General features: G+C 55.7%; 1 protein-coding gene across 15 annotated transcripts; it reads left to right on the top strand.

The window, feature by feature from the left end:
* The first annotated feature begins 2,153 nt into the window (after window positions 1-2,153).
* On the top strand, window positions 2,154-23,199 carry SLC22A17 (solute carrier family 22 member 17). Of its 15 annotated transcripts, none has more exons than XM_027110822.1 (17): window positions 2,155-3,821; window positions 8,550-8,936; window positions 9,087-9,227; window positions 9,346-10,068; window positions 10,449-10,538; window positions 12,265-12,441; window positions 14,371-14,447; window positions 16,725-17,109; window positions 17,314-17,820; window positions 17,913-18,016; window positions 20,122-20,276; window positions 20,871-21,036; window positions 21,233-21,378; window positions 21,542-21,647; window positions 21,808-22,079; window positions 22,313-22,424; window positions 22,559-23,199. In XM_027110822.1, the coding sequence occupies exons 1-17, from the start codon at window positions 3,804-3,806 to the stop codon at window positions 22,845-22,847; spliced, it is 3,855 nt and encodes a 1,284-aa protein (XP_026966623.1). In that variant the 5' UTR covers window positions 2,155-3,803; the 3' UTR covers window positions 22,848-23,199. The 15 variants fall into 15 exon arrangements, 13 of the variants coding, with proteins under 13 accessions (XP_026966623.1, XP_026966632.1, XP_026966627.1 ...); XM_027110820.1 differs by having other exon boundaries at window positions 2,156-3,821; window positions 17,311-17,820; XM_027110825.1 differs by having other exon boundaries at window positions 2,158-3,821; window positions 8,550-8,828; window positions 17,311-17,820.
* Window positions 23,200-23,572: the final 373 nt, after the last annotated feature.

Genomic DNA, 23,572 nt, shown 5'->3' with positions numbered 1-23,572 from the left:
TTGCGGTGGCTTCTCTTGCGGAGCACGGGCTCTAAGCGCACGGGCTTCAGTAGTTGTGGCGCACGGGCTTAGTTGCTCCGCAGCATGTGGGATCTTCCCCAACCAGGGCTCGAATCCGTGTCCCCTGCACTGGCAGGCTGATTCCTAACCACTGCGCCACCAGGGAATTCCAGTTCTCAGGATTCTCTTAATCCTCAGTTCCATTATTAACCCATTTGACAGACAAGGAACCAGAGGCTCCCAGAGGTCACATAGCTTGCCAAGGTTGGAGTTGGCTAGTGTTGGAGCCAGGATTAGAATGCAGCCAATCTGGATGCGGTGGGGTCCAAAGAGAGGAGAACTGGAAGAATCCATGAGCACCCGAGAAGTTCTGAGTAGAACAGGTCACGGGGTGGGATGAGGAGGACATCAGCCGATTGGCCCTGCTGGGAAAGGACAAGAGTGGGAGAGAAGACTGGGACCCAGAAAGCCTGATGGAGGGGTTCCTGCCTTTCTACCCCCTGAGTAGTGGCAAACGCAAGCCCCGAAGCTGAGGGCCCCCCTGCCTGAGGCTGCCGCCCACCCAGGGTCTCAGCCTACCACCCAGCCTGGGTTTTCTCCAACCTAACCTGGAGCCCAGAACTCTCCCTGACCAAGTTAGAATCACCTGAAACCTCAGTTTGCGAAGGAGAGGGCAGAGATGAGGCATAAGGACAGGAAGAAGGCTCCTCCTGCTCTCAACAAAGAAGCACTTTGAACTTTCATGAAGGTACAAGCTGGGGGTGCAGGGGGAGTTGTGGGGAGCCAAGGTGAAGAGGAAAGGCCATTGTGCTACGCACTTTACATATATTTACTCCTCACCAAAGCAACTGTTCCAGATGAGGAGCTGAACTTCAGAGATGTTCCAGAACTTGACCAAGGTCACAGAGCTGACAAACCAGGATTCACTCCCGAGCCTGACCGGCTCCATTTCCTGCCTGGGCACTCCAGAAGCACAGACTTGTGTTCCTGCAGGTGTGCACTCTAACCCCCTCACCTAGCTCCAGGCACTAGCTAGGCGCTCAGCTACAATGAGGGCAGTGAGCCTCACTGCCCTCCTCCCAAACCACCATTTTGCCGGGTCCCAGCACTTCCTTCCTGCTTAGTCTTTTCCGGCCTCCATCTGTTTCCCCTGTGCCAATCAGGGCACTCATCTTTGGAACAGGGTTTCCTGCCCACCTCCATCTTGAGCCCCAATTTGCCTTGGCAGTTCCCTGGGCAGAGATCATATACCAAGTCACTCCCCAGAAGCTGAATATCTGTGTTCCAGGCAGCCAGGCCCCCCCCAGGGCTGCGGTCTGGGAGAAGTTGGACCAGGCTGGAACTGGAATGGGGGAGCTCTCCCTTGAGATGCATCTGGAAATGTTAAAGTTCTTCTCCCATCCTAAAGGAGTCTGAGTTTGTTCACAGGTGCCCAAGCAACAGGGAGAGGAAGGAGCTGGGTCAGGTGCTTCCCCCTCCCCTGCTGACAAATGCCTGGAAGAGTGGGCCTGTGGAATGCGAAGGTGGAGGGGGATGGGAGGGGAGAGGGGAGCCTCTCTGTATCCCCGGCCTCGGGTTCACAAAGGGCCTTAAATTAGACTTCTGATGTTATCTCCAAATGACGCTCTACATACATAGAGCCATTGTCTATCTGTTTGAAGTGTTAATGTGTTAAATGTAAATATTGAAAACATGCTACAGTTTTTCAATCCAGTTTGGCATCTAACTTTTTAAATTCCAGGAACCTCAAAAACGGAAGAAGGAAGGCTTCTCTGGAGCCTCTGAGAGGCCTCGATGTGTTCTTTCCCAAAGGAAGAACGCGGGGTGGGCGGGGAGGGGGCGGGCAACTGGAGGGAGGCAGCGCACGCGAAGGAGCAGTAACAGGGCAGGAGAGGTGTGGGGGACACGAGCCGCGTCCTTCCAGCCGAAGCTTGGGGGCAATCCCAGCTCCTCTGAAAGAGTCCTGCCCTTTTGTGCCCGAAGTCCCCACTTTTGCTCCTCAGGAGCGAGCCAGAGTGAGGGCAGGGGACAGGTCTAGACTGGCAGAGAAGCGTTAAGAGGCGGCACAACCGGCCCGCCCGCGGCTCCGGGACCAGATGCTCGGGCATCACGTTTTCCCGCCAGGGCTAGAATCCGTGTCCAGCCCCAGACCCCTGCGGAGGCCCTGCCAAGGGAGTAGACAGGCTCCGCGGAGGACCCCAGAAAGGCGGAAGGAGCGTGCTCCCTCCCAAGGGAAAGACAGATGTGGGGCTAATGAAAGGGATGCAGAGAGGCGCGGGGCCGGCGGGGGAGATCGGGGGCGTGACGGGGAGAGGAAAGCTCCCGGGAGGGAGCGAACCAGACCACCTGGAGGTTCGCCGCGACGCCGGGCTGCAGCCGACGGGGAAGAGGAGCCGGGAGGGGGCGTGCAATTTGGCCCGAGGGTCCTGAGCTGAAACTCAACACCCGCCTTTGGAGGGATCGTCCTTCTTTCTCCTCCGCCCCTTCCCTTCCCCTCCCTTTTCCCCTCCCTCCTTTCTCTTAATCCCCGGGACTGAGCCCCGCGCCGGAGCGGAGAGGGCCCGAGGGGAGGAGAAAGGAGGTGCACAGAAAGGGCGCCGGGAGCCCGGGAAGGGGAGGGGAGGGGAGCCGCGAGCGGGGGGTGAGCCTGAAGGCCGCGCGCGACCCCCGGAGCCTTCCCAGCGCTCTCAGTGTCCGCCCCCCCAACCCCACCTCCAGGCGAGTCCTCAGGACCCTGGCCTCTGCTCCTCCTTCGCCTTCTCTTTGCTCCTTCTTTTGCTTTGTGGCCTTTCTCTCGGTTGCCAGAGACACCCGGGCTGCCCCGAGCCCTGGGGCGCGCGGAGAGGGCCCGCCAAGGGTGCGTGTAAGCGGGGCGGCGGGGCCAGCGCCGAGGGCCGGGGGCCGAGGGTGGGAGCGGGAGCGCCGGCGTCGAGGGCTGGAGGGGGGCGTGTGGGGAACGCCGTCCCGCCCCTTCGAGCCGGGCCCGCGTGCGGGTAGCGAGGCGTCGTCGCGGCGCCCCCAGACCCCCAGGCGCGCTGCGAGCTAGTGTGCGTGTTTGGGAACCCGCTTCCTCGCCGGGGCTGCGAGAGTCTGGGCAGAAGGCAACCACTCGGGCCGCCCAGCCCAGCCGCCGCGCTCTCCGAGACATTCGGCGCCAGCCTGGCCTCGGTTCGCCAAGTCGGGCGAGTTTGAAGGGGGACGAACGTCTCAGTTTTCACTGCCCCCCCACCCCTCCCTCGCAGCGGGGCTGCCGCAGAGCCCCCGACGCCCCTCAGCCTCGGGAGCACCGCTCTCCGGCGCGGCAGCCGGGTGGGGAGGCTTGGCCCCTAAACTCGCTCGTCCAGCCCGACCGCCCCGGCGGCTTCTCCCTGCCCTCGGGGCCGTCCTGAGCGGCCCGGAGAGGCGTCGAGCGCAGCCCCAGCTCCCGCCTCCTCGCCCGCCCTGGCACTGGAAGGAAGCTTTGGGCCTGTGCGGATCCGGGGTGCCCCCTCGGCCTAGGACAGGCAGCTCCGGGGGCCTGGTCCACCCGGCAGCCCCCGGGAGGCCGCGGGGACGGGGCAGAGCGCGCGCCCTTGGATGAGGTCCCGCAGCGACGCCCCGGCCCGCCCCGCTCCTCCTCCTGCCCGGCCAAGCTGCCTCCCATTTGGGGAGTTTCGTGGGTTTTCTTTCTCCTCCTCCAACCTCTGCGGAGGCCACGACTCAGGCGCCGCAGCAGGGGGCCGCCTCCATGGTGCGGGGCAGCCGCTGCTGAAGTCAGCGAAACCGAGCCTGGCCTGGAGCTGGCCGCGCGGAAGGCCAAGGCCATGGCCATAGCCACGTCGGTGAGTCCACCAGAGAGAGGAGGCTGCCGGGCAGAGACGTCCACAGCCTGTCCTGCACTGCTGTCACTTTTATTTCTGCCTTCTCTTTGTCTCGCTCCTTGGTCCCTTGCTTCTTTGGGAGACTGTGTCCCCCTTCTGGCACTTTTGTTTCCCTTTCCCCCTCTCACTCCTCATCCCTAGCTCCTACTGGATCTGGCCTCCCCCTTCTCTCCTCCCGCTCCCCATTCTCCCCTTTTTCTTTCCAGAGGCTGCTCCTGGAAGGAGGGGAGGGGGCAAGCCTGAGTCCTATCTGCTCCTTTATGGGCGGGAACAGATGGCCACTGGAGGTTGGCAGGGGCTTGTGATTGGGAGGCTAGTAAAAGGTTGGGAGGGGGCTGAAAGAACGGAGGTGGCTTCAAGGAAATAGGAGAGGGCAAAGGGCCCAAGGGGGCCCTTCTCTAGAGGAGGGACGGCAGAAAGGTGGGAAATAAAGTAAAAGAGGGAGATCGGGCAGGGAGCAAGAGAAAATAGAGGGAGGAGGGGAGGTGATGTCAGCCAGCCTCTGGCCACTTTCCTAGGACTGGGGACAAAGGGAGGAGACAGCTGGCATGATGGGCCAGTGGGAGGAGGCCTCCCAGTGAGCGTGTAGCCCACGGCCACCCCCCTTTAAGACAGCCACTCCCTCACAAGTCAGCTGGGCCCCTGAGGAGGGGGTAGAGCTGGGGTGGCCACACCCATCATCAATCAGTCTATCAGGGACTCTGGCCTGGGTTCCTGCAATTGCAAGGCCCAGAGGTTTGGTCCCATTGGACAGAATTCAAACCTGACACAGGGAGGAACTCTTCACAGCCCCGCCCCTGCTTTCTGTCCTCTACTGCTTGTAGTCTGAATCTAAGCAACTCTGTCCCCTTTCCAGCCTTCCCTAGGCCTTAGGATTCCCAGGGAAAGCGAGGCTGCCACCTGCTTTCTGGCTCCCTCTGAATGGGCATCCTGCGAAGGAGGATTGTGAGGCTGGGAAGAGAAGCATGGCTTCTGACATCCTCCCACACCCCCCGAGGATGAGTTAGATTTTCATTCCTTCTCAGACCAAACTCCTCTTAGCTCCTCAATCTGTATGATGGTGAGCAGACCCTAGTTCGGAGCCAGAAGAGGGGGAGGTCCTGAACATAGTGGGGTACTGTGACATAAAGTTGCCTTCTCAGGAGCCAGCTGGTCAGCTGGTCAACTTTGTAGTCCCAGGAGGTAGATCTTTCTTTTGCCTGGGGGAGCGAGGCGTGTTGGTATTTACGCTTATGAAACTCACAGGATCCTAACAACAGCTAATATTTACTGAGTATTTACTGGCCCTAAGCTGGCCCTGAGCTTTGTCTGGGTTTGTCCTGGTTCTCTGATGCATTATCTCACCCAGTCCTCACAACAACCCTGTGAGGCTGGTACTGTTATTATCTGAAAGTGGATGTTCAGCTGTGGATATGGAATTCTATAAAGGAGGAAACTGAAGCTTGGAGAGGTTAAACAAACTGCCCAAAGTCACCCAGCTCGAAAGGGGCAGAGCCAGGACTCAAGCTCAGGTCGGTCTGCCTCAGAAACCGTGCTTTTTAACCCCCTGGCTAGATCCAAAACGCCAATTTCTAATTTACAGTTAGAAAGAAAAAGGCCAGGCTCACCAGGAATTTGTGTCATCTGGCTAGCGTATTGGCTTTTTGTGGGACAACCTCCTTTAGAAGCCAAAATATAATCAGAAGAGGGTTTGATCATTTGGAATCAGGCAAGAGAAGTCAGCTTATTGTTAAAATCACCCAGCCATAAAGGGCTGGACAACCTCTCCACCTGAGGGAAACACTGGCCACGAGGAACATGCACTCATGCTGGCTGAGCCAGACACCCTTCCCCCAGGGCCTGGTGGCCAAATGCAGCCTGCCAGAGATCTTGAGCTTGAGATGTTTCACTGAGTTAGCCCACGTGGATTACCTGTTCAGTAATGCCTAACTACCTGCTTTCTACCACTGCCTGGGATCCTGCCAGCAGGCTCGGGTCACTTAGGAAACATAGCTGAAGCGGAATATATTTTGACATTGTGAGTGGCTTAAGCTTGATTCTACCAAATAACTTGGTGGAACCAGAGCCCAGTGAAGAGAGACTAGCAAAGGGAACTTGGGCATCATGAAGACTGCCTATAAACTTGAGTCATGTTTGAGCCATGGGTCCTCTTTTTGTTTTGTTTTTTAAGTCTTTTTGTTGTTATCTTTTTATTTTATTTTTTAATTTTTATTATTTAATTCTGTTTTGTTTTGGTTTTTTGCGGTACGCGGTCCTCTCACTGTTGTGGCCTCTCCTGTTGCGGAACACAGGCTCTGGACGCGCAGGCTCAGCGGCCATGGCTCACGGGCACAGCCGCTCCGCGGCATGTGGGATCTTCCCGGACCGGGGCACGAACCCGTGTCCCCTGCATCGGCAGGCGGACTCTCAACCACTGTGCCACCAGGGAAGCCCTATTTAATTCTGTTTTATTTTTGGCCGTCTTGGGTCTTCGTTGCTGCGCACAGGCTTTCTCTAGTTGCGGCGAGCGGGGACTACTTTTGGTTGTGGTAAGCGGGCTTCTTATTACAGTGGCTTCTCTTGTTGCGGAGCGTGGGCTCTAGGCGTGTGGGCTTCAGTAGTTGCAGCACGCAGTAGTTGCGGCCCACGGGCTTAGTTGCTCCGCGTCATGTGGGATCTTCGTGGACCAGGGCTCACACCTGTGTCCCCTGCATTGGCAGATGGATTCTTAACTACTGCGCCACCAGGGAAGTCCCTTTTTTTTTTTTTTTTAATTGAAGCATAGTTGATTTACAATGTTGTGTTACTGTTGTACGGCAAAGTGATTCAGTTATACATATATATGTACATCCTTTTTTATATTCTTTTCCACTATGGTTTATCATAGGATATTGAATATAATTCTCTGTGGTATACCGTAGGACCCTGTTGTTTATCCCTTCTATATATAATAGCTCACATCTGCTAACCCCAACCTCCCACTCCATCCCTCCCCCAGTCCCCTCCCGCTTGGCAACCACCAGTATGTTCTCTATGTCCATGAATCTGTTTCTGTTTCATAGATAGGTTCATTTGTACCATACTTTAGATTCCACATACAAGTGATATCATATGGTGTTTGTCTTTCTCTTTCTGACTTACTTCACTTAGTATGATAATCTCTAGTTGCATCCGTGTTGGTGTAAATGGCATTATTTCATTCTTTTTTATGGGTGAGTAATATTCCATTGTATATATGTACCACATCTTCTTTATCCATTCATCTGTCAACGGACATTTATGTTGTTTCCATGTCTTGGCTGTCGTGAATAGTGCTGCTGTGAACTTAGGGGTGTGTGTTTTTTTCTGAATTATAGTTTTGTCCGGATATATGTCATGGGCCCTCTTGACTTAACTACTGTTACTTATATAAGAAGAAAAAAGTGGATCCTTTTTTTTGGGGGGGGTGCACTGCACGGCTTGTGGGATCTCAGTTCTGTGACCAGGGATTGAACTTGGGCCATGGCAGTGAAAGCCTGGAATCCTAACCACTAGGCCACCAGGGAACTCCCAAAAAGTAGATCCTTATGGTTGTGAAGAGGCAGCAGAGGAGTGAGTGAGAGGCTCTGGAATCCCACAGCCTAGAGTTCAAATCATGCTGCACCAGCTGTATGTCGTTGGGCAAAGTACCAACCTCTGTTCCAATTTCCTTTCCAAATGGGGATAATGATGGCTCCTCCCTCATCAGGTTGTTGTGAGGATTAAATGAGATGAGATGATTAGTGCAAACACTCGCTCAGTGTCTGGCTATATAATTTGCACTTGATGTCTGTGGCTTACCTGAGCCTGTAGCTCTCAAAGGAAAAAGCTTAGATGTCCCCACCAGACAGGACTGGAAACAGGCTGATAAATGTTTGCTCTTGTTTGGTCCACCAGCCCCCTTGCATACACACACACACACACACACACAAACACACACGAGCGTATACACTTTTCTCCATGATAACCTCAGCCTCTGCTGGTAGAGCCTTACTTGCTCAGACTGAGAATAAAACAATTGCTTTGGTTTCTGTTTTCTTCCTTATTATGTCGAGGCTGTGTCTGGGCTGGGCTTCTCCCACTCCTTCTCAGAATACGGGGTCTCTGCAGCTGCTAATCTAACCTGCTTATAGGGGATGCTGACTGGGAAACAGGGAAGGTAAAGGAGATCCTATGGGAGACCTTTTCAGGACTTCCTCATGTAATTCATTCAACATATGTTCATGGAGGACTGATTCCAGGTTAGGCCTATTGCAGAGGCTAGGAATATAGAAATCCCTTTTCTCACAGGGCTGACAGTACAAGGGAAGAAATTGATTTTTTAAAGTAAATAGACAAATAGTATAAAGTACTGTGAAGGAAACAATGGGTGGAGACAGACACAGAATGGGGTGGGGAGAAGAGTGAGAAGAAGACATTTAAGAAGAACTGAAGGATGAAAAAGGGCCAGTCAAATGAATAGTCAGGGGACAGGTAAAGGGACTGCAAAGGCCCTGAGGTGGGAAAGAGCTTGTCTAGATCAAGGAATAGAGAGGGAGAATGCAAGGGATGAAGCTGGAGACAGGCAGGGCTGAGTCAGGAGGTAAGATTTTTAGCTTGAGGGAAGTGGGGAGCTCTATGTTTTGAGCAGGGGAGGACATGACCTGATATGTGTGTGAAGACCCCTCTCCCTACTCCCACCTCACCCATCAGGCCCAGCTGGCCCGGGCACTGTACGACAACACCGCCGAGTCCCCCCAGGAACTGTCCTTCCGCCGAGGGGACGTTCTACGGGTGCTGCAGAGGGAAGGCGCTGGTGGGCTGGACGGCTGGTGCCTCTGCTCCCTGCACGGCCAGCAGGGCATTGTGCCTGCCAACAGAGTGAAGCTCCTTCCCAATGGCCCGGCGCCCAAGCCTGGCCTCTCCCAGGTGCCGCCAACCCAGCCTGGCTCACCACATCCAGCCCCAGAGCACGGCACTGAGGACCAGGAGGTGAGAGCTGGAGCCCCCCAAAACCCCAAGCCAGGACATTCCCGTCCGCCGGTGCCTGCACGTGGAGGAGGGAGAGCCCTGAGACGGCAGCTCTGCACCGACTCTGCTGTACTAATCCTGGTGGCCAACCCTTTCTGGGCTCTTTCCCCACTGGTACAGGGAGGGGGTTGGAAGATGTCTAAGCTCCTCCCGGGCACACATTATCTGATCCCCTGGTCCCAACACCACCTGACCCACCCGCCTGTGCTGATCCCCCAGGTGTATGTGGTACCACCTCCAGCTCGGCCCTGTCCTACCTCGGGACCTCTGGCTGCACCCTGTCCGCCCTCCCCTGATCCCATCTACAAGGTCCCCAGAGGCAGTGGGACCCAACAGGCTGCCCCTGGAGATGCCCTGGAGGTGAGGGCTAGAGGTTTGTGTGTATGTTGGGCAGGGAACAGACGGCTCTCGGGGATAGGGGTTAGCAGAATGGGGGCCCACTGCTGAGACTGAGAGTAACCAACTGCTTCCTCTCCAGGTCTATGACGTACCCCCCACTGCCCTCCGAGTTCCCTCCAACGGCCCCTATGACTCCCCGGCCTCCTTCTCCCGCCCTCTGGCCTGGGTTGTCCCCCAGTCCCCTGGAGAAGATGAAGCTCCCTATGACGTGCCTCTGGCCCCGAAGCCACAGTCAGACCTGGAGCCAGATCTGGACTGGGAGGGGGGCCGAGAGCCAGGGCCCCCACTCTACGCTGCCCCTTCCAACCTGAAACGAGCATCCGCCCTGCTCAATCTGTACGAAGCACCAGAGGAACTGCTGGCAGACGGGGAAAGCGGGGGCACTGACGAGGGCATCTACGACGTCCCCCTGCTGGGGCCGGAGACACCCCCTTCTCCAGAGCCCCTGGCAGCCTCGGCTTCCAATGACCTGGACGCCCTGGCCCTGCTTCTGGCCAGAAGCCCCCCACCCGCACACAGGCCCCGCTTGCCCTCAGCTGAGAGCCTGTCCCGCCGCCCTCTGCCGGCCCTGCCTGTCCCGGAGGCCCCCAGCCCTTCCCCGGCTCCCTCTCCTGCTCCAGGCCGGAAGGGCAGCATCCAGGACCGGCCTCTGCCCCCACCCCCACCCCGCCTGCCGGGCTACGGGGGCCCCAAGGTCGAGGGGGATCCAGAGATCGGGGAGGTGGAGGACCATCAAGAAGGACACCACAATGAGTACGAGGGCATCCCGATGGCCGAGGAGTATGACTACGTCCACCTGAAGGTGAGCTCGCCTCCAGCCAGCCCCACCAGAAATGGCTCCAGGAGAGCCAGCAAGGAGGCCTGAGGCCCCAGATGCAGACCCCGGCTTCCTCCCTTCCCTTCTTCCTCATCCATGGCCCTGTACCCTATGGCCTGGGCCCCAGTACTTGGCCACATCACTTGTATCGGTGCCACATTCCTCCCCCTAAACCCAGCCTAGGGTCCCTGAGACCTCTGACCTGCCACCAGAGCTCTCCCGGACCTAGAGTCAAGGGGTTGCAGACCTGATGGCAGGAGAGACCTTCGGGAGGACGTGGGAGTGGGGAGGCGCAGGAAGACCATGGAGGCTAGACCCCAGCCTGCTCCCCCACCACTGCACTGAGACCCTCTCCCCCCCTGCAGGGCATGGATAAAGCTCAGGGAGCCAGGCCCCGGGATAAGGCCTCCCCAGGGGATCCTGAACTGCTGGAGAGGGGGCCACCAGAGCAGCAGGTAACCCCATGGGGGTGGTGCTAGAGAAGGGGCGGGGAGGAGCAGGAACTTGGAAGAAGGGCTGTTCTCAACTCGAGCATCAAGGGAAATCGATTTAGGATGGGGGTAAGAGTTCAGTGAAACGGGACAGTTGGAGTAGAGAGGAGTTAGAATTCAGGAAGGAGCTGGAACTTAGAAAAGGATATCAGGGGGCTTCCCTGGTGGCGCAGTGGTTGAGAGTCCGCCTGCCGATGCAGGGGACGTGGGTTCGTGCCCCGGTCCGGGAAGATCCCACATGCCGCGGAGCGGCTGGGCCCGTGAGCCATGGCCGCTGAGCCTGTGCGTCCGGAGCCTGTGCTCTGCCACAGGAGAGGCCACAACAGTGAGAGGCCCGCGTACCACAAAAAAAAAAAAAAAGAAAGAAAGAAAAGGATATCAGGGATTCGGAAAGAGAGGAAAGAATGTGTTGGAGAAGAGTCAGAAAAGCGAGCAGTCAGGGGAGCAGAAGAGTTGCTGGGCCGGGTGACTTCCGAGGCCCCTTCCAACTGTGAATTCCTGGGTTCCTAAGAGACCCGGCTCCTAATCCCAGCTCCACCACTAAGAAGCCGCCAGTTAATCTCTCTGGGCCTCGGGAAAGTGAGATGGTCTCCTCGACCTGATCTAGAATGGTCCTAATCACGATAGCTACCATTTGTCAGTTTGTACCAAGTGCCACACCCTGTGCTCAGCACATCGCGTGCGTCACAGCCATAGTTAGCACTCACATAGTGCTTACAGTGTGCAATTCTCTGTTCTCAGCCCTTTCTGTACATCGTATCAGCTAATCTTCACTGCAGCCTTAGGAGGCAGAGACGAGAGCTGCACTCTCCAGTCTGGTAGCCACCAGCCACATGCGGCTACCAATCCCTCCAAATGTGACCGGTCCAAACTGAAATGTACCGTAAATGAAAAGTGCACACCAGATTTTGCAGACTTAGTATGAAAAACAATCTCAATAATTTTCGTATTGATTACAGTGTCGAAATTACCACATTTTTTTTTTTAATTAATTTTTATTTTTGGCTGTGTTGGGTCTTTGTTGCTGGGCATGGGCTTTCTCTAGTCACGATCAGTGGGGGCTACTCTTTGTTGTGGTGTGCGGGCTTCTCATTGCGGTGGCTTCTCGTTGCGGAGCACGGGCTCTAAGTGTGCGGGTTTCAGTAGTTGTGACACGCAGGCTCAGTCGTTGTGGCACACGGGCTTAGTTGCTCCATGGCATGTGGGATCTTCCCAGACCAGGGCTCGAACCTGTGTCCCCTGCACTGGCAAGAGGTTTCTCAACCAATGCGCCACCAGGGAAGCCCGAAATTACCACATTTTTAATATATGGAGTTAGAAAATATGGACCAATTTCTTTGGATTTTCTTAATGTGGCTACTAGAAGATTTGAAATTACATGGGTGGTTCGCCTTGCGTTTACACTGGACAGTGCAGTCCTAGGCTCCCCATTTTAGAGACAAGGAAACAATGAAGTTCAGAGACTTGTTTTTGAGGTTGTTTGTATCCAGATTTATCTGACATCAATGCTGGGTACCTTCCTGCCACTCGCTATGAGAATCTAAATTGTCTGGGCAGAGGTACGATCTAAAGGAATTGAGCTCAGGGAGAAAAGAAGGAATGAGGAACAAAGGGAGGGAAGGAGAAAGGAAATGAGAACAAAAGCGGCAGTAGTGAGAGCAATCCCACTGACCACTCTTCTCGCCCGCAGGAGGCCCCGTCCCCAGGGGAGCCACTGGTTCTTCCCGCCGGAGATCTACAGCTCCTGCACTTCTACGCCGGGCAGTGCCAGGGCCACTACTCAACACTGCAGGCAGCCGTGGCGGCCCTGATGTCCAGCACCCGGGCCAACCAGCCCCCGCGCCTCTTCGTGCCCCACGGCAAGCAGGTGCTGGTGGCTGCTCACCGCCTGGTGTTTGTTGGGGACACCCTGGGCCGCCTGGCAGCCTCCACCCCTCTGCGAGCACAGGTCGGAGCTGCAGGCACAGCGCTGGGCCAGGCATTGCGGGCCACGGTGCTGGCCGTCAAGGGGGCCGCCCTGGGCTACCCATCCGGCCCTGCGGCCCAAGAGATGGTGCAGTGTGTGGCGGAGCTGGCAGGGCGGGCCCTGCAATTTACCACCCTGCTCACCAGCCTGGCCCGCTGAGCCCCTTGGCCCTGCTCTGCCCTCGCCTGCCTGCCAGAGCCCCCTCAAGGCCTTGGGCAGCTGGAGGGCTCTGTTTTAGGGACTAGGAGAGGTGGAGGCATCTCTCCCCCTTCCCCTCTCTTCCAGTCATCTCAGCCTCTCACGGAGGCGCCTCCTTCCCTACCCCGCAGCTTTTTGTACGAGCCATTTTGTATAAATTATTTATATTTAATATTATTCCCTGCTTTGTCAGGGGCAGGCGCCAGGCCCTCCAGGGCAAGGAGGAACTGGACCTTCCTCCTCCCTCAGCCTGACGCAGAGGTTCTTGGGCACCACGTGGCTGCCTGCCTCTGGGATTTCGGCCCCACAGAGGTTCAGGTAGCTGAAACCTGAATCATTTTCAGATTCTGGGGGAAGGGGCCACCCGGAGCCCCTTTCCTGTCCTGTGTCTTGGCTCTAGAACATCAGTGCCTCACTGTTAGCTGAGAGTGAGGGCAGGACGTTGGCCACCCAGAATGGGAAGGTCTGGGAGAGGCCAGAGGGCTCCTCCCCACAGGAGACAGGAGAGCTGGGCCTTGGGCGCTGGTGCATCTCAATAAACCAGGCTGTCTGGTTCCCTGACTCTGCTTCTTGGGAGCCTGGGGAGTGGGCCTGGCACCCTTGGCCAAAACGATGAGACGCACGGCTGTGGGCAGGCTGCCTTTAGGGTTTTGGGGAAAATTTTGCTGTTTCTTCAACAACTATTCATCTGGCAGGTTCTCTGCTCCCATGTGATGTGCCAGGCGCTGTTCTGAAGGTACATCATGGGGGTGGGCTGGATATAAACGAGTCAGCTAAAAGAAGTAAGTAAAGAAAGAAACCTGCCACAAAGTTGACAGTTGCTGGTAATGGAAATAAACAGGGTGATATGCCAGACCAACTAGGTGAGGAGAGAGGCCATTGGAGACTTTAGACAGAATTGTTGGGGAGGTGAGGTGGTATCTGTGCTGAGACTCAGAGGATGAGAGAACCAAGAAGAGTCTGCGACGCGGCATAGCAGGAAGGCAGGCCCTGATTTGTGACCAAGGCCTCTCCTCCAAGACCAATGTCAAGTGATGTCATTAGAGAGGTGCACATGTGGAGAGGGTGGCCACAAGAGAGCCTTCATGGTGCCATGCTGGAGAGGTCACCCCAGCTGTCCTCAACTCTGGCCAACTGGAGAGCGCTGCTGGCCTGGGCGCCCTCTCCCTTCAGTTAACCCAAGAAGGTCTAGCCCCTTAAACTCCCCTCTCCAGGCTTCCTGACTGTCCTTCTGGACACACCATCTTTTAGAGGAGCTGAGGGGCCAGTGAATTTAATGCGTTGGAAGTCCATAGTCCACGGGGCTTTGGTGAAATTAATGGGCCATGGCTTAGATAGGGGATCACTCCAGCCATTTACCACAAGGGAAGTAGTCCAAGCCACAGATCCATTGCTTCAGTTCTGCTATCCCAAGATGCTACTCTGCCACAGTGACTGGGTTGGAGGCACCCCAAAATTCAATCACACTCTTAGTCCCTTGGCCCCTTTCCCCATGCATTTGCCTCCTCCATTTTGGGTTCTTTGTTCTCATTTCACTCTCAAAAGGAAACTCATTTTCAGATTCTGAGGCCACCAAAATTTACCCCAGGTGTTGAAGACTTGTAACAGGGGCCATCCTCCATCACCTTCCAGAAAGAATTTCAAGAGATCAGCCTGGAATTAGAGTCAGAGGTCTCTGTGCAAGTATCCATGTACCTATATGTCTGCAGGTAAATCCCGTCAGTCCCTCCAAGTCCTGGTTTCATCTTTAATATGAGGATGAACATAATGGTCTCGCAGGCTTATTGTGAGGCCCTAACAAGACAATGCATGTAAACAGCCCAGCACCACAGAAAGTTAAAGGGATGATAATTCCAGGACAGACACAAGGACACAAACAAACCCCCAAGGAATGTTGGCTGTGACAGCACCAAAAGTAAATCCCGAAGAGATGCTCAGATGAGTTGGGGGAGGGAAAGTGGTGTGAGGCTGCTTATTGCATTAGAATAGTTTCCCATATTTAGAAAATTTCTGAACAGAGGAGGCAAATTATGAGTGTGGTTCAGTGGAGACAAGAGGGAATGGATTTCCCGGCTGAGACTGATAGGACATGCCTTTTCAGCCCTTACCTGGAATTAGAGAATAAAGTACCTATTAGATATCAAGTCTCTTAGAGAAGTGTATCTCAAACTTTAATGTACATACACCTAGGGATCTGGTTAAAATGCAGATTATGACTCAAAGGGCTGCAATTCTGCATTTCTAACAAGCTCCCAGGTTACACAGCTGCTGGTAGTCTGTAATTCACACTCTGAGTAGGGGGAGGAGAAGCCTTCTAGGTGTAAAGACCAGCTTAATGCAAGGGACCCGTGGCACTGGAAAACCTGAAAGAACGTCAGTGTGGCTGGAGCGCAGAGAGTTTGGGGAGAGATGTGAGGTGGAGCTGCAGAGAGCACAGGGTCACGTTTGAGATATCTAGAAAATTAGTATTTACCTTGACAGTGAGAAGACATTGAAGGCTGTTAAGTAGGAAAGGGACATGTACAGATACACTTTTTTTTTGGCTACGTGGGGTCTTTGTTGCTGCGCGCAGGCTTTCTCTAGTTGCAGCGAGCGGGGGGTACTCTTCTTTGTGGTGCGCAGGCTTCTCCTTGCAGTGGCTTCTCGTTGCGGAGCACGGGCTCTAGGCGCACAGGCTTCAGTAGTTGTGGCACGAGGGCTCAGTAGTTGTGGCACACGGGCTTAGTTGCTCCAGCATGTGGGATCTTCCTGGACCAGGGATTGAACCCATGTCCCCTGCATTGGGAGGCAAGGCAAATTCTTAACCACTGTGCCACCAGGGAAGTCCCAGATCTGCATTTTGAAAAGATCACTCTGTCTGCACTATGAACAACAGATGGGGAAAAGGGATGGAAACAAAGCAGATGCAGAACACTGGTTAAGAATTGAGGCTAAAGCAGTCTGTACAACAGGTAGCTTGACTAGTGGTGGTAGAGTTGGAGAGAAGCAGAATATCTGAGAACTATATAGGAAGTAAAACGGACAGGATTTTGTAAAGGATCTGACATGGGGGTAAGGAAGAGGGCACTCCAAGGGCTGTCAACTAAGCATCTGGCCACAATTGGATGATGAGGGTGCCATTCAGTGAGGAAAGAAGCACTAGAAGACAACCAGGGTGGTGGGGGGTTGGGGGGAAACATGAGTTTGGTCTTGGATGTATTGAGTTTGAGATCCCTGTGAGTCATCCAAGGTAAGAGGTCAAATAAGAGGTGGCTTCATGGGTCTGGGGCTCAGGTGGGAACTGGAAATGTAGATCTGGGGATCAGGTTTGTATTGGCTCGTATTGTTTATACCGGGGGTGATCAATGCCATGGGCACAGGTGAGATCCCGAGGTGGAAAGAACAGTGTGAGATGAGGGGAGGACCTAGAACCAAGCCTCTGAAGATCGCAGACACTGAATGACGGCAAGGAGGAGGAGGAGAAGCCTGCAGTAGAGAAAAGAGGAGCAAGAGAAAGAAAACCAGGAGAGTGTGGGACTTAGCAGCCAAGGAAAAAAGTGGTTAGAGGAAGGGGTGGCCAACAGTGCCAAATGCTGTTGAGAAATGATGGAGACTCAGCCAGGGAGGGGGTGGTGAAACCAGACAATGGTCTTGTAGAGGACTAAGGCCAAGGCTGAGTACAGTGCCCAGCCCAGTCCACCATATGCATGCCCCGTGTCATCACTTCCAGTATACCCGTCTGTCTCAGTAAGCTTCTCCAAGGTCGGTCTTGTCCATCCTGTTATCCCCAAAGCCCAGCACAAGGCCAGAACATAGCAGACACTTAATAAATTTTACTGATGAATGAGTGGATGGATGGATGGATGGGTGGGTAGGTGGATGGATGGGTAGATGAGAAGGAAGAACTGGAAACAAAGGAGGAATTGCTGGCATCTGCCTGGGATCTACTATCCTTCAGGGTCTTTTTTTTTTTTTTTTTTTCCTCTTTATACCGCAATGGTCCGCAGACCCAGGGAACGGAGACAGAGCCCCATCCTCTCCCTCCGCTGGGCCCTGGCCCCCCTTCCTCTCTCTGACGAAGAGTCTGGACCGAAGGTTCTGCTGACGTGGGAAGGGGAGGAGAGTCTGGAGGAAGGGGAGGGGAAAGCAGCGCAGAGATCACAGAGACGAAGGAGGCGCCCGCGGCTGCAGAGCAGGGTCTCTCCGGCTTCTGTGTCCGGGCACCGGGCGCGCCACTGGGCCAGAGGGCAGTGCATCCTTTCGGTGCGGGCCGCCAGGGCCCCTGCGGTCGGCAAGCTGGCTCCCCGGGTGGCCACCGGGACCCCCGAGCCCAATGGCGGGGGCGGCAGCAAAATCGACAGCACTGTAGAGATCACCCCCAGCCCCAATGGAGTAAGTGCCCGCGCCCTGGGGGCTACGCCATCATCTCCCAGCACCCCCGCCAAGCGCCCGGCCTTTTCCTTCTGCGCCCCCTCCTCCGCCGCCCGCCTTCCTCCCGCTGGTCCCGGCCTCTTCCCTTACTCTGCGGTTTTCTCCGCTTCACTCTTCTCCTGCCACCACCTCACACACCCCTTACCTCACCCCAACACACAGCAGGTCGGGACCCTCGGAGATGCGGTGCCCACGGAGCAGCTGCAGGGTGAGCGGGAGCGCGAACGCGAGCGGGATGGGGAGGGCGACGCGGGTGGCGACGGGATGGGCAGCAGCCTGTCGCTGGCCGTGCCCCCCGGCCCCCTCAGCTTCGAGGCGCTGCTCGCCCAGGTGGGGGCGCTGGGCGGCGGCCAGCAGCTGCAGCTCGGCCTCTGCTGCCTGCCCGTGCTCTTTGTGGCGCTGGGCATGGCCTCGGACCCCATCTTCACGCTGGCGCCCCCGCTGCATTGCCACTACGGGGCCTTCGCCCCCAACGCCTCTGGCTGGGAGCAGCCCCCCAACGCCAGCGGCGTCAGCGTCGCCAGCGCCGCCCTAGCAGCCAGCGCCGCCAGCCGCATCGCCACCAGTACGGACCCCTCGTGCAGCGGCTTCGCCCCGCCGGACTTCAACCACTGCCTCAAGGACTGGGACTATAACGGCCTCCCCGTGCTCACCACCAACGCCATCGGCCAGGTGAGGCAGCCTGGTGGGCCGCGGGTTTGGGGGCGGGCCGAGAGCGACCAGCGAGGGGCCTCACACCCACTCCTTCCCTCTCACGTCTCTAGTGGGATCTGGTGTGTGACCTGGGCTGGCAGGTGATCCTGGAGCAGATCCTCTTCATCTTGGGCTTTGCCTCTGGCTACCTGTTCCTGGGCTACCCGGCAGACAGGTGAGGGCTGGGCAAGTAGAGAGGAGGGGGTGCTAGGGAGGCTGGCCCAGGCAGCTTGCCTTGGCAAGAGGCTGAAGGGGACTCGGTGGACTCTGCAGTGTTCTCTGGATTTCTTCCGTTCAATGATATGCAGCCCCACCCCTGTCTCAGCTTCACTCCCCATCAAGAGATACTCCTTCCATACCTCTTCCACACAGGGAATAACTCTTCCTTCCTTGCCAATCCCTAGATCTATGGATCAATGGCCTCATCTCAAAAGACAATAGCCCCATCCCTACTGACCAAAACCCCTATATCCACAGATCGAAAGTCCTAACTTCTCCTCTATCATCCCTATCACCACCAAGCACCTCCCTCACCATCATCATGGATTGATAGACTCATCCTTGCTAACAGCCCTATCCACCTGGACTGTTAACTCCATCTCAAAGGCCTCATTCCTAAAGCTCATTATGTTAATTTCTAAATATCAACAGCTCCATTCACACTGACCAATAGCTCAACTCTATAAACAAATGACTACCCTCATGGGGGTCAATAGTTCAACCCCCATGGATCAGTGACCACAATAGCACCCCTCCCCCAAGACCAACAGCCCCATCCTCATGGATCTTCAGTGCTCTCAGGTCCTCTCAGATCAAAAGCCCCATTTCCAGGAATCAGTGGCCTCATCTCAAAGATCAACAACCCATCCCCACCAACCAATAGCTCTTCCCAGGGGTCAAAACTCCCATCTCCTCTGATCCTCGACACCATCTCCACTGACCATCCCTGTGGATTATTAAACTCATCTCCACTGGTCTACAGTCTCATCCAAATGGATTTATAGTTCAACTCCCATGGATCAAAGGCAACCCAACATTGAATAATCCAGTTCCCTAAAATCAATGCCTATCCTCACTGCCCAACAGTCACACACCCCTGTGGGCAAATGATCCTAAACCCATAGGTCAATAGCCCCTCCTTATGCATCAGTGGCCTCAGACCCACAGACTAGTAGCATCATTCCTGTGGAATAATAACCTCATCCTCAAAGACCAATAATTCAGTCTCCTAAATTCAGTAACCTTAGCCAATAAGCTTAGCCCCATGGAAAAATGGCTCCACCCTACTGGGTCAGTAGCTTCACCCTCAGGCTATCGGTGCCCCCTTCCCAATGACCATTGACCCCAGTCTACATCCCCAAAGATCAGTGGTCTTATCCCCCAAAGTCAATAGCCCAACTCAGTAGCCCTGTCCTCACTGACTTATAGTCAGTGACCATCATCATTGACCAATTGTCTCATCTCCTCTGGTCTGTGACCCCATCCTTACTGATTATTCCTATGGATTAATAGATTCATCCCTACTGGCCAACTGTCGCATCCACATGGACTGAGATCCCTATCCCATGAATCAATAGCTCCATCCTCAAAGATCAACGGTCAAATCTTCAAAGATTAGTGATCATCCCTGCTGATCGATGGTACTATCCCATAGATTAAGAGCTCCATTCCCATGGATCAATGGCTCCATCTTCTGGTCAGTGGCCCCATCCCCACTGACCACCCCTATGGATTAGTAGACCCATGCCCCAACCCCACGGAAAAATGGCCTCATCCCCCAAAATCAATTACTCAGTCCCCTAAGATCAAGAGCTCCACTTTCACTGACCAATATTATCCCCATGGACAAGTGGCCAATGGCCTACCTCCATAGATCAATAGCTCCAACCCCATATATCAATGACCCCATCTCCTCTGACCAGTCTGAGCAAGACAAGCTCCATCCCCACTGACCAATAGCTCTCTGCCCAAGGACCAGTGGTTCCAAGTCCCCTAAGCAATATCCCATCCATTCTGATGGTTGGTCTCACTTCCATGAAGAAATGCCCTTATCTCTGACCAGTAGCCCCATCCCAAGAGTCAATGGTCCTACCCCCACAGAACCATAGCCTCGCCCCAGTGCCCAGTAGCCAACCATGGTCCCCATCCTCTCCCATCTTCTCTAGCCTCACTCCAGGGCCTCATCCTCATACCTCCAGCTTTGAAGTGGGCAGCTGGGCCCCACCCAGCAACTCCTCCCCCAGGGAGTCTGGGTGATCAGAGGCTCTCCCTACTTTCCAGGTTTGGCCGTCGTGGGATTGTGTTGCTGACCTTGGGACTGGTGGGCCCCTGTGGAGTGGGAGGGGCTGCTGCAGGCTCCTCCACAGGTGTCATGGCACTCCGATTCCTCCTGGGCTTTCTGCTTGCCGGCGTTGACCTTGGTGTCTACCTGATGCGTGAGTGGCATCCCCCCAGAGCTCCTTCCCTAGGGACTCATGCCTGCCTGTCTGTATCCCCAGGCCATTCCTACTGCTCCCTAAGATCCCCTCAGTCCCTTCTTCAGCCCCAGATTTCAGCTGTCCGGAATCTCAGCTGTCTTTCTGCCCAGGCCTTTGAAGGATCCAGGGGTCTTCCTTCTCTCCACACCCCTCTCTTCCCATGATCTTTAAGGCTTTCCTTGCTCTGGACTTACTGCTGTCAGGGAATGAGCCTTATTTTAAAAATGAAATCCTGAGTAGCTGTATGACCTTGAACAAGGGTTAATGTGAAAGTCAAATAAGAGGTCTGGTGTGAAAGGGCCCATAATTTGGGAATGCTGAAAACCCACCAGGGACTCTGACCCTCGAGCCCTCCCAGGTTTGAGTGGGAGAGGAGAGAGAACTGAACAACTCTCCACTCTTTGCCTTAGCGGTTGGCCTGTGGGAGGCGATGGCTGCAGCCTCCACTCAGGGGCTGACCTTGCTCTCTGTCCTCCTCCCTCCCTCTCCCCTCTTCTCTCCCTCGCCTCCTTCCTCCCTGGCCTCTCTTCCCTGTCCCTGCTGTATCTCCAGGCCTGGAGCTGTGCGACCCAACCCAGAGGCTTCGGGTGGCCCTGGCAGGGGAGTTGGTGGGGGTAGGGGGGCACTTCCTGTTCCTGGGCCTGGCCCTTGTCTCTAAGGACTGGCGATTTCTGCAGCGAATGATCACCGCTCCCTGCATCCTCTTCCTGTTTTATGGGTCAGTATCACCCTCCACCTGTTGTCTGGCCGTTCCCATCTCTACCTCCAGCCTAGCTCTAGCCTGGAGACCCCTCCTCTTCTCCATTGCCCCTTGTCCAGGCCTGCTCCAGCCCCAGCCCCTCAGAGGTGGGAGTTTTCCATCCCTGGGTCAGGATTCAGGAGGCCTCACAGTGTACCCCCCACCCCACCCCCAGCTGGCCTGGTCTGTTTCTGGAGTCTGCACGGTGGCTGATAGTGAAGCGACAGATTGAGGAGGCCCAGTCTGTGCTGAGGATACTGGCTGAGCGGAACCGGCCCCACGGGCAGATGCTGGGAGAGGAGGCCCAGGAGGCCCTGCAGGGTAAGAGACAGGGGTCCCTACAGGTGATACCTCAGTGTGCACACATGATGGTGCCCTCTGTTGTAGCTGTACCACCTTCTCCCAGGGTCCCTACCACCCATGTGGGAGGACCCTGGGTTCTCAGCTGTTCCTTCTAACAGACAGCTCCTCTCTGTCTCCCAAGACCTGGAGAACACCTGCCCTCTCCCTGCAACATCCTCCTTTTCCTTCGCTTCCCTCCTCAACTACCGCAACATCTGGAAAAATCTACTTATCCTGGGATTCACCAAGTGAGCCTGGGTGTCTGAGCCAAGGGCCAGGCCAGTAGCTGGGATGGGGGCTGGCCGGGTGGGGAAAGCCTGAGGACCCCTACAGAGGCCAGCCAGGGCTGTGAAAGGCTGCAGATGGAGATTCAGACACCTTTCTTCGCCTCCCCACCCTGTCTCACAGCTTTATTGCCCACGCCATTCGTCACTGCTACCAGCCTGTGGGAGGAGGAGGGAGCCCATCGGACTTCTACCTGTGCTCCTTGCTGGCCAGCGGCACAGCTGCCCTGGCCTGTGTCTTCCTGGGGGTCACCGTGGACCGATTTGGCCGCCGGGGCATCCTGCTTCTCTCGATGACCCTCACTGGCATTGCGTCCCTGGTCCTGCTGGGCCTGTGGGATTGTGAGCATCCTCCCTTCCCCACGGTTTGGGCTCAGCAAAGGAACCCCAGCAGAGGTGCCTCAGACGGGCTCAGCCACTGCTTCTGGCACAGGCCTCCCAAAACCAGACCAGACCCTGCCCAGATCTTCCACAATTCTCCCCCTGGCCGCACAGTCCTGTCTGTTCTCTCAACCGATGAGTGAATGCCCAGACCCGCCCGGCTAGGGATCAGAGGGGATGATGGCAGGGACTAGGCCAAGCATGACCTCCCCACCTCTGTTCACACGCTCCATCTCTTGCTCCTCCAGATCTGAACGAGGCTGCCATCACCACCTTCTCCGTCCTTGGCCTCTTCTCCTCCCAAGCTGCTGGCATCCTCAGCACACTCCTTGCTGCTGAAGTCATCCCTACCACTGTCCGGTGAGAGCAGGGGTGCTGCCAGGGGAGTCTCCAGCTGAGGACAGGGCCTGAGGGATGAAAAAGGGGAGGCTGCTGGAGAAGAGCTGGGGTGAGGCCCACAGCTACAGGCTCAGTGCCTTGTCTGTCTCTCCCAGGGGCCGAGGCCTGGGCCTGATCATGGCACTGGGGGCACTTGGCGGGCTGAGTGGCCCAGCCCAGCGCCTCCACATGGGCCACGGAGCTTTCCTGCAGCACGTGGTGCTGGCGGCCTGTGCTCTCCTCTGCATCCTCAGCATCATGCTTCTGCCGGAGACCAAACGCAAGCTCCTGCCCGAGGTGCTCCGGGATGGGGAGCTGTGCCGCCGGCCCTCCCTGCTGCGGCAGCCACCCCCTAACCGCTGTGACCACGTTCCACTGCTTGCCACCCCCAACCCTGCCCTCTGAGCGACCTTCGAGCACCCTGGCAGGAGGCTGGCCCATACAGAAAGGTGGCACAAGGCCCTGGCAAGGAGAGCGGGAGGACTGAATGAGGAAGGCAGGGCTGCCCTGAAGCCTCAGAGGCATCTCACGCCAGTCATCATGGAGAGCTCAGAGGGCTGCCCTCAACCCCATCTCCTCCTTGCTGCTTTGTGTTCACTTCCTTGGCAAGAGTCAGGGGACAGGGAGGGAGCTCCACACTGTATCCACCAGGTCTGGGCTCCATCCTATGCCCAAAGACATCCTCCCAGACCTCATTCTTTCTTGCTCTATCATTCTGTTTCAATAAAGACATTTTGAATAAATGAGCATACCATAGCCTGGACTTCCCTCCCTTCTGTTGTCCTTCTCACTGTCTCTTGGGGGAAGGTTTCTCTCAGTGGAACCCAAACCAGTAAAAATCTCCCTCCCCCTCCCTGCACCTGCCCCCTCTTCTCACTCCCCCACCATGTTAACTTACAGACAACTACCACCACCCCTTACTCACTGCTTGCTATGCTGCTAGGACTGGGCTAGGCACTTTACAAACTTCATTTAATCATTTAAGCCTTACAACATTGCAAGGTAGGTGTTTGGATCAATTAAAGCTTCTTGTTTTTGCAAGCAATAATAACTGACTGACTCTAATGAACTTAAACACAAAGGCAATTTATTAAAGGGATCTGGTGGGGCAGGTTGTGGTGTGGAGCTCA

Source organism: Aethalodelphis obliquidens, unplaced genomic scaffold (assembly GCF_003676395.1).
Source record: "Aethalodelphis obliquidens isolate GAN/ISIS:26980383/991018 unplaced genomic scaffold, ASM367639v1 scaffold10, whole genome shotgun sequence".
Lineage (NCBI taxonomy): Eukaryota > Metazoa > Chordata > Mammalia > Artiodactyla > Delphinidae > Aethalodelphis > Aethalodelphis obliquidens.
The sequence above is the reverse complement of the archived record's forward strand: the minus strand, read 5'-3'. Positions and strand labels throughout refer to the sequence as shown.

Coding starts and splice junctions, on each gene's coding strand:
- SLC22A17 (XM_027110820.1), top strand. Junction 8,937..9,086: donor AGCTCTGCACCGACTCTGCT/GTACTAATCCTG, acceptor CTGATCCCCCAG/GTGTATGTGGTACCACCTCC. Junction 18,017..20,121: donor CTGGGCTACCCGGCAGACAG/GTGAGGGCTGGG, acceptor CCTACTTTCCAG/GTTTGGCCGTCGTGGGATTG.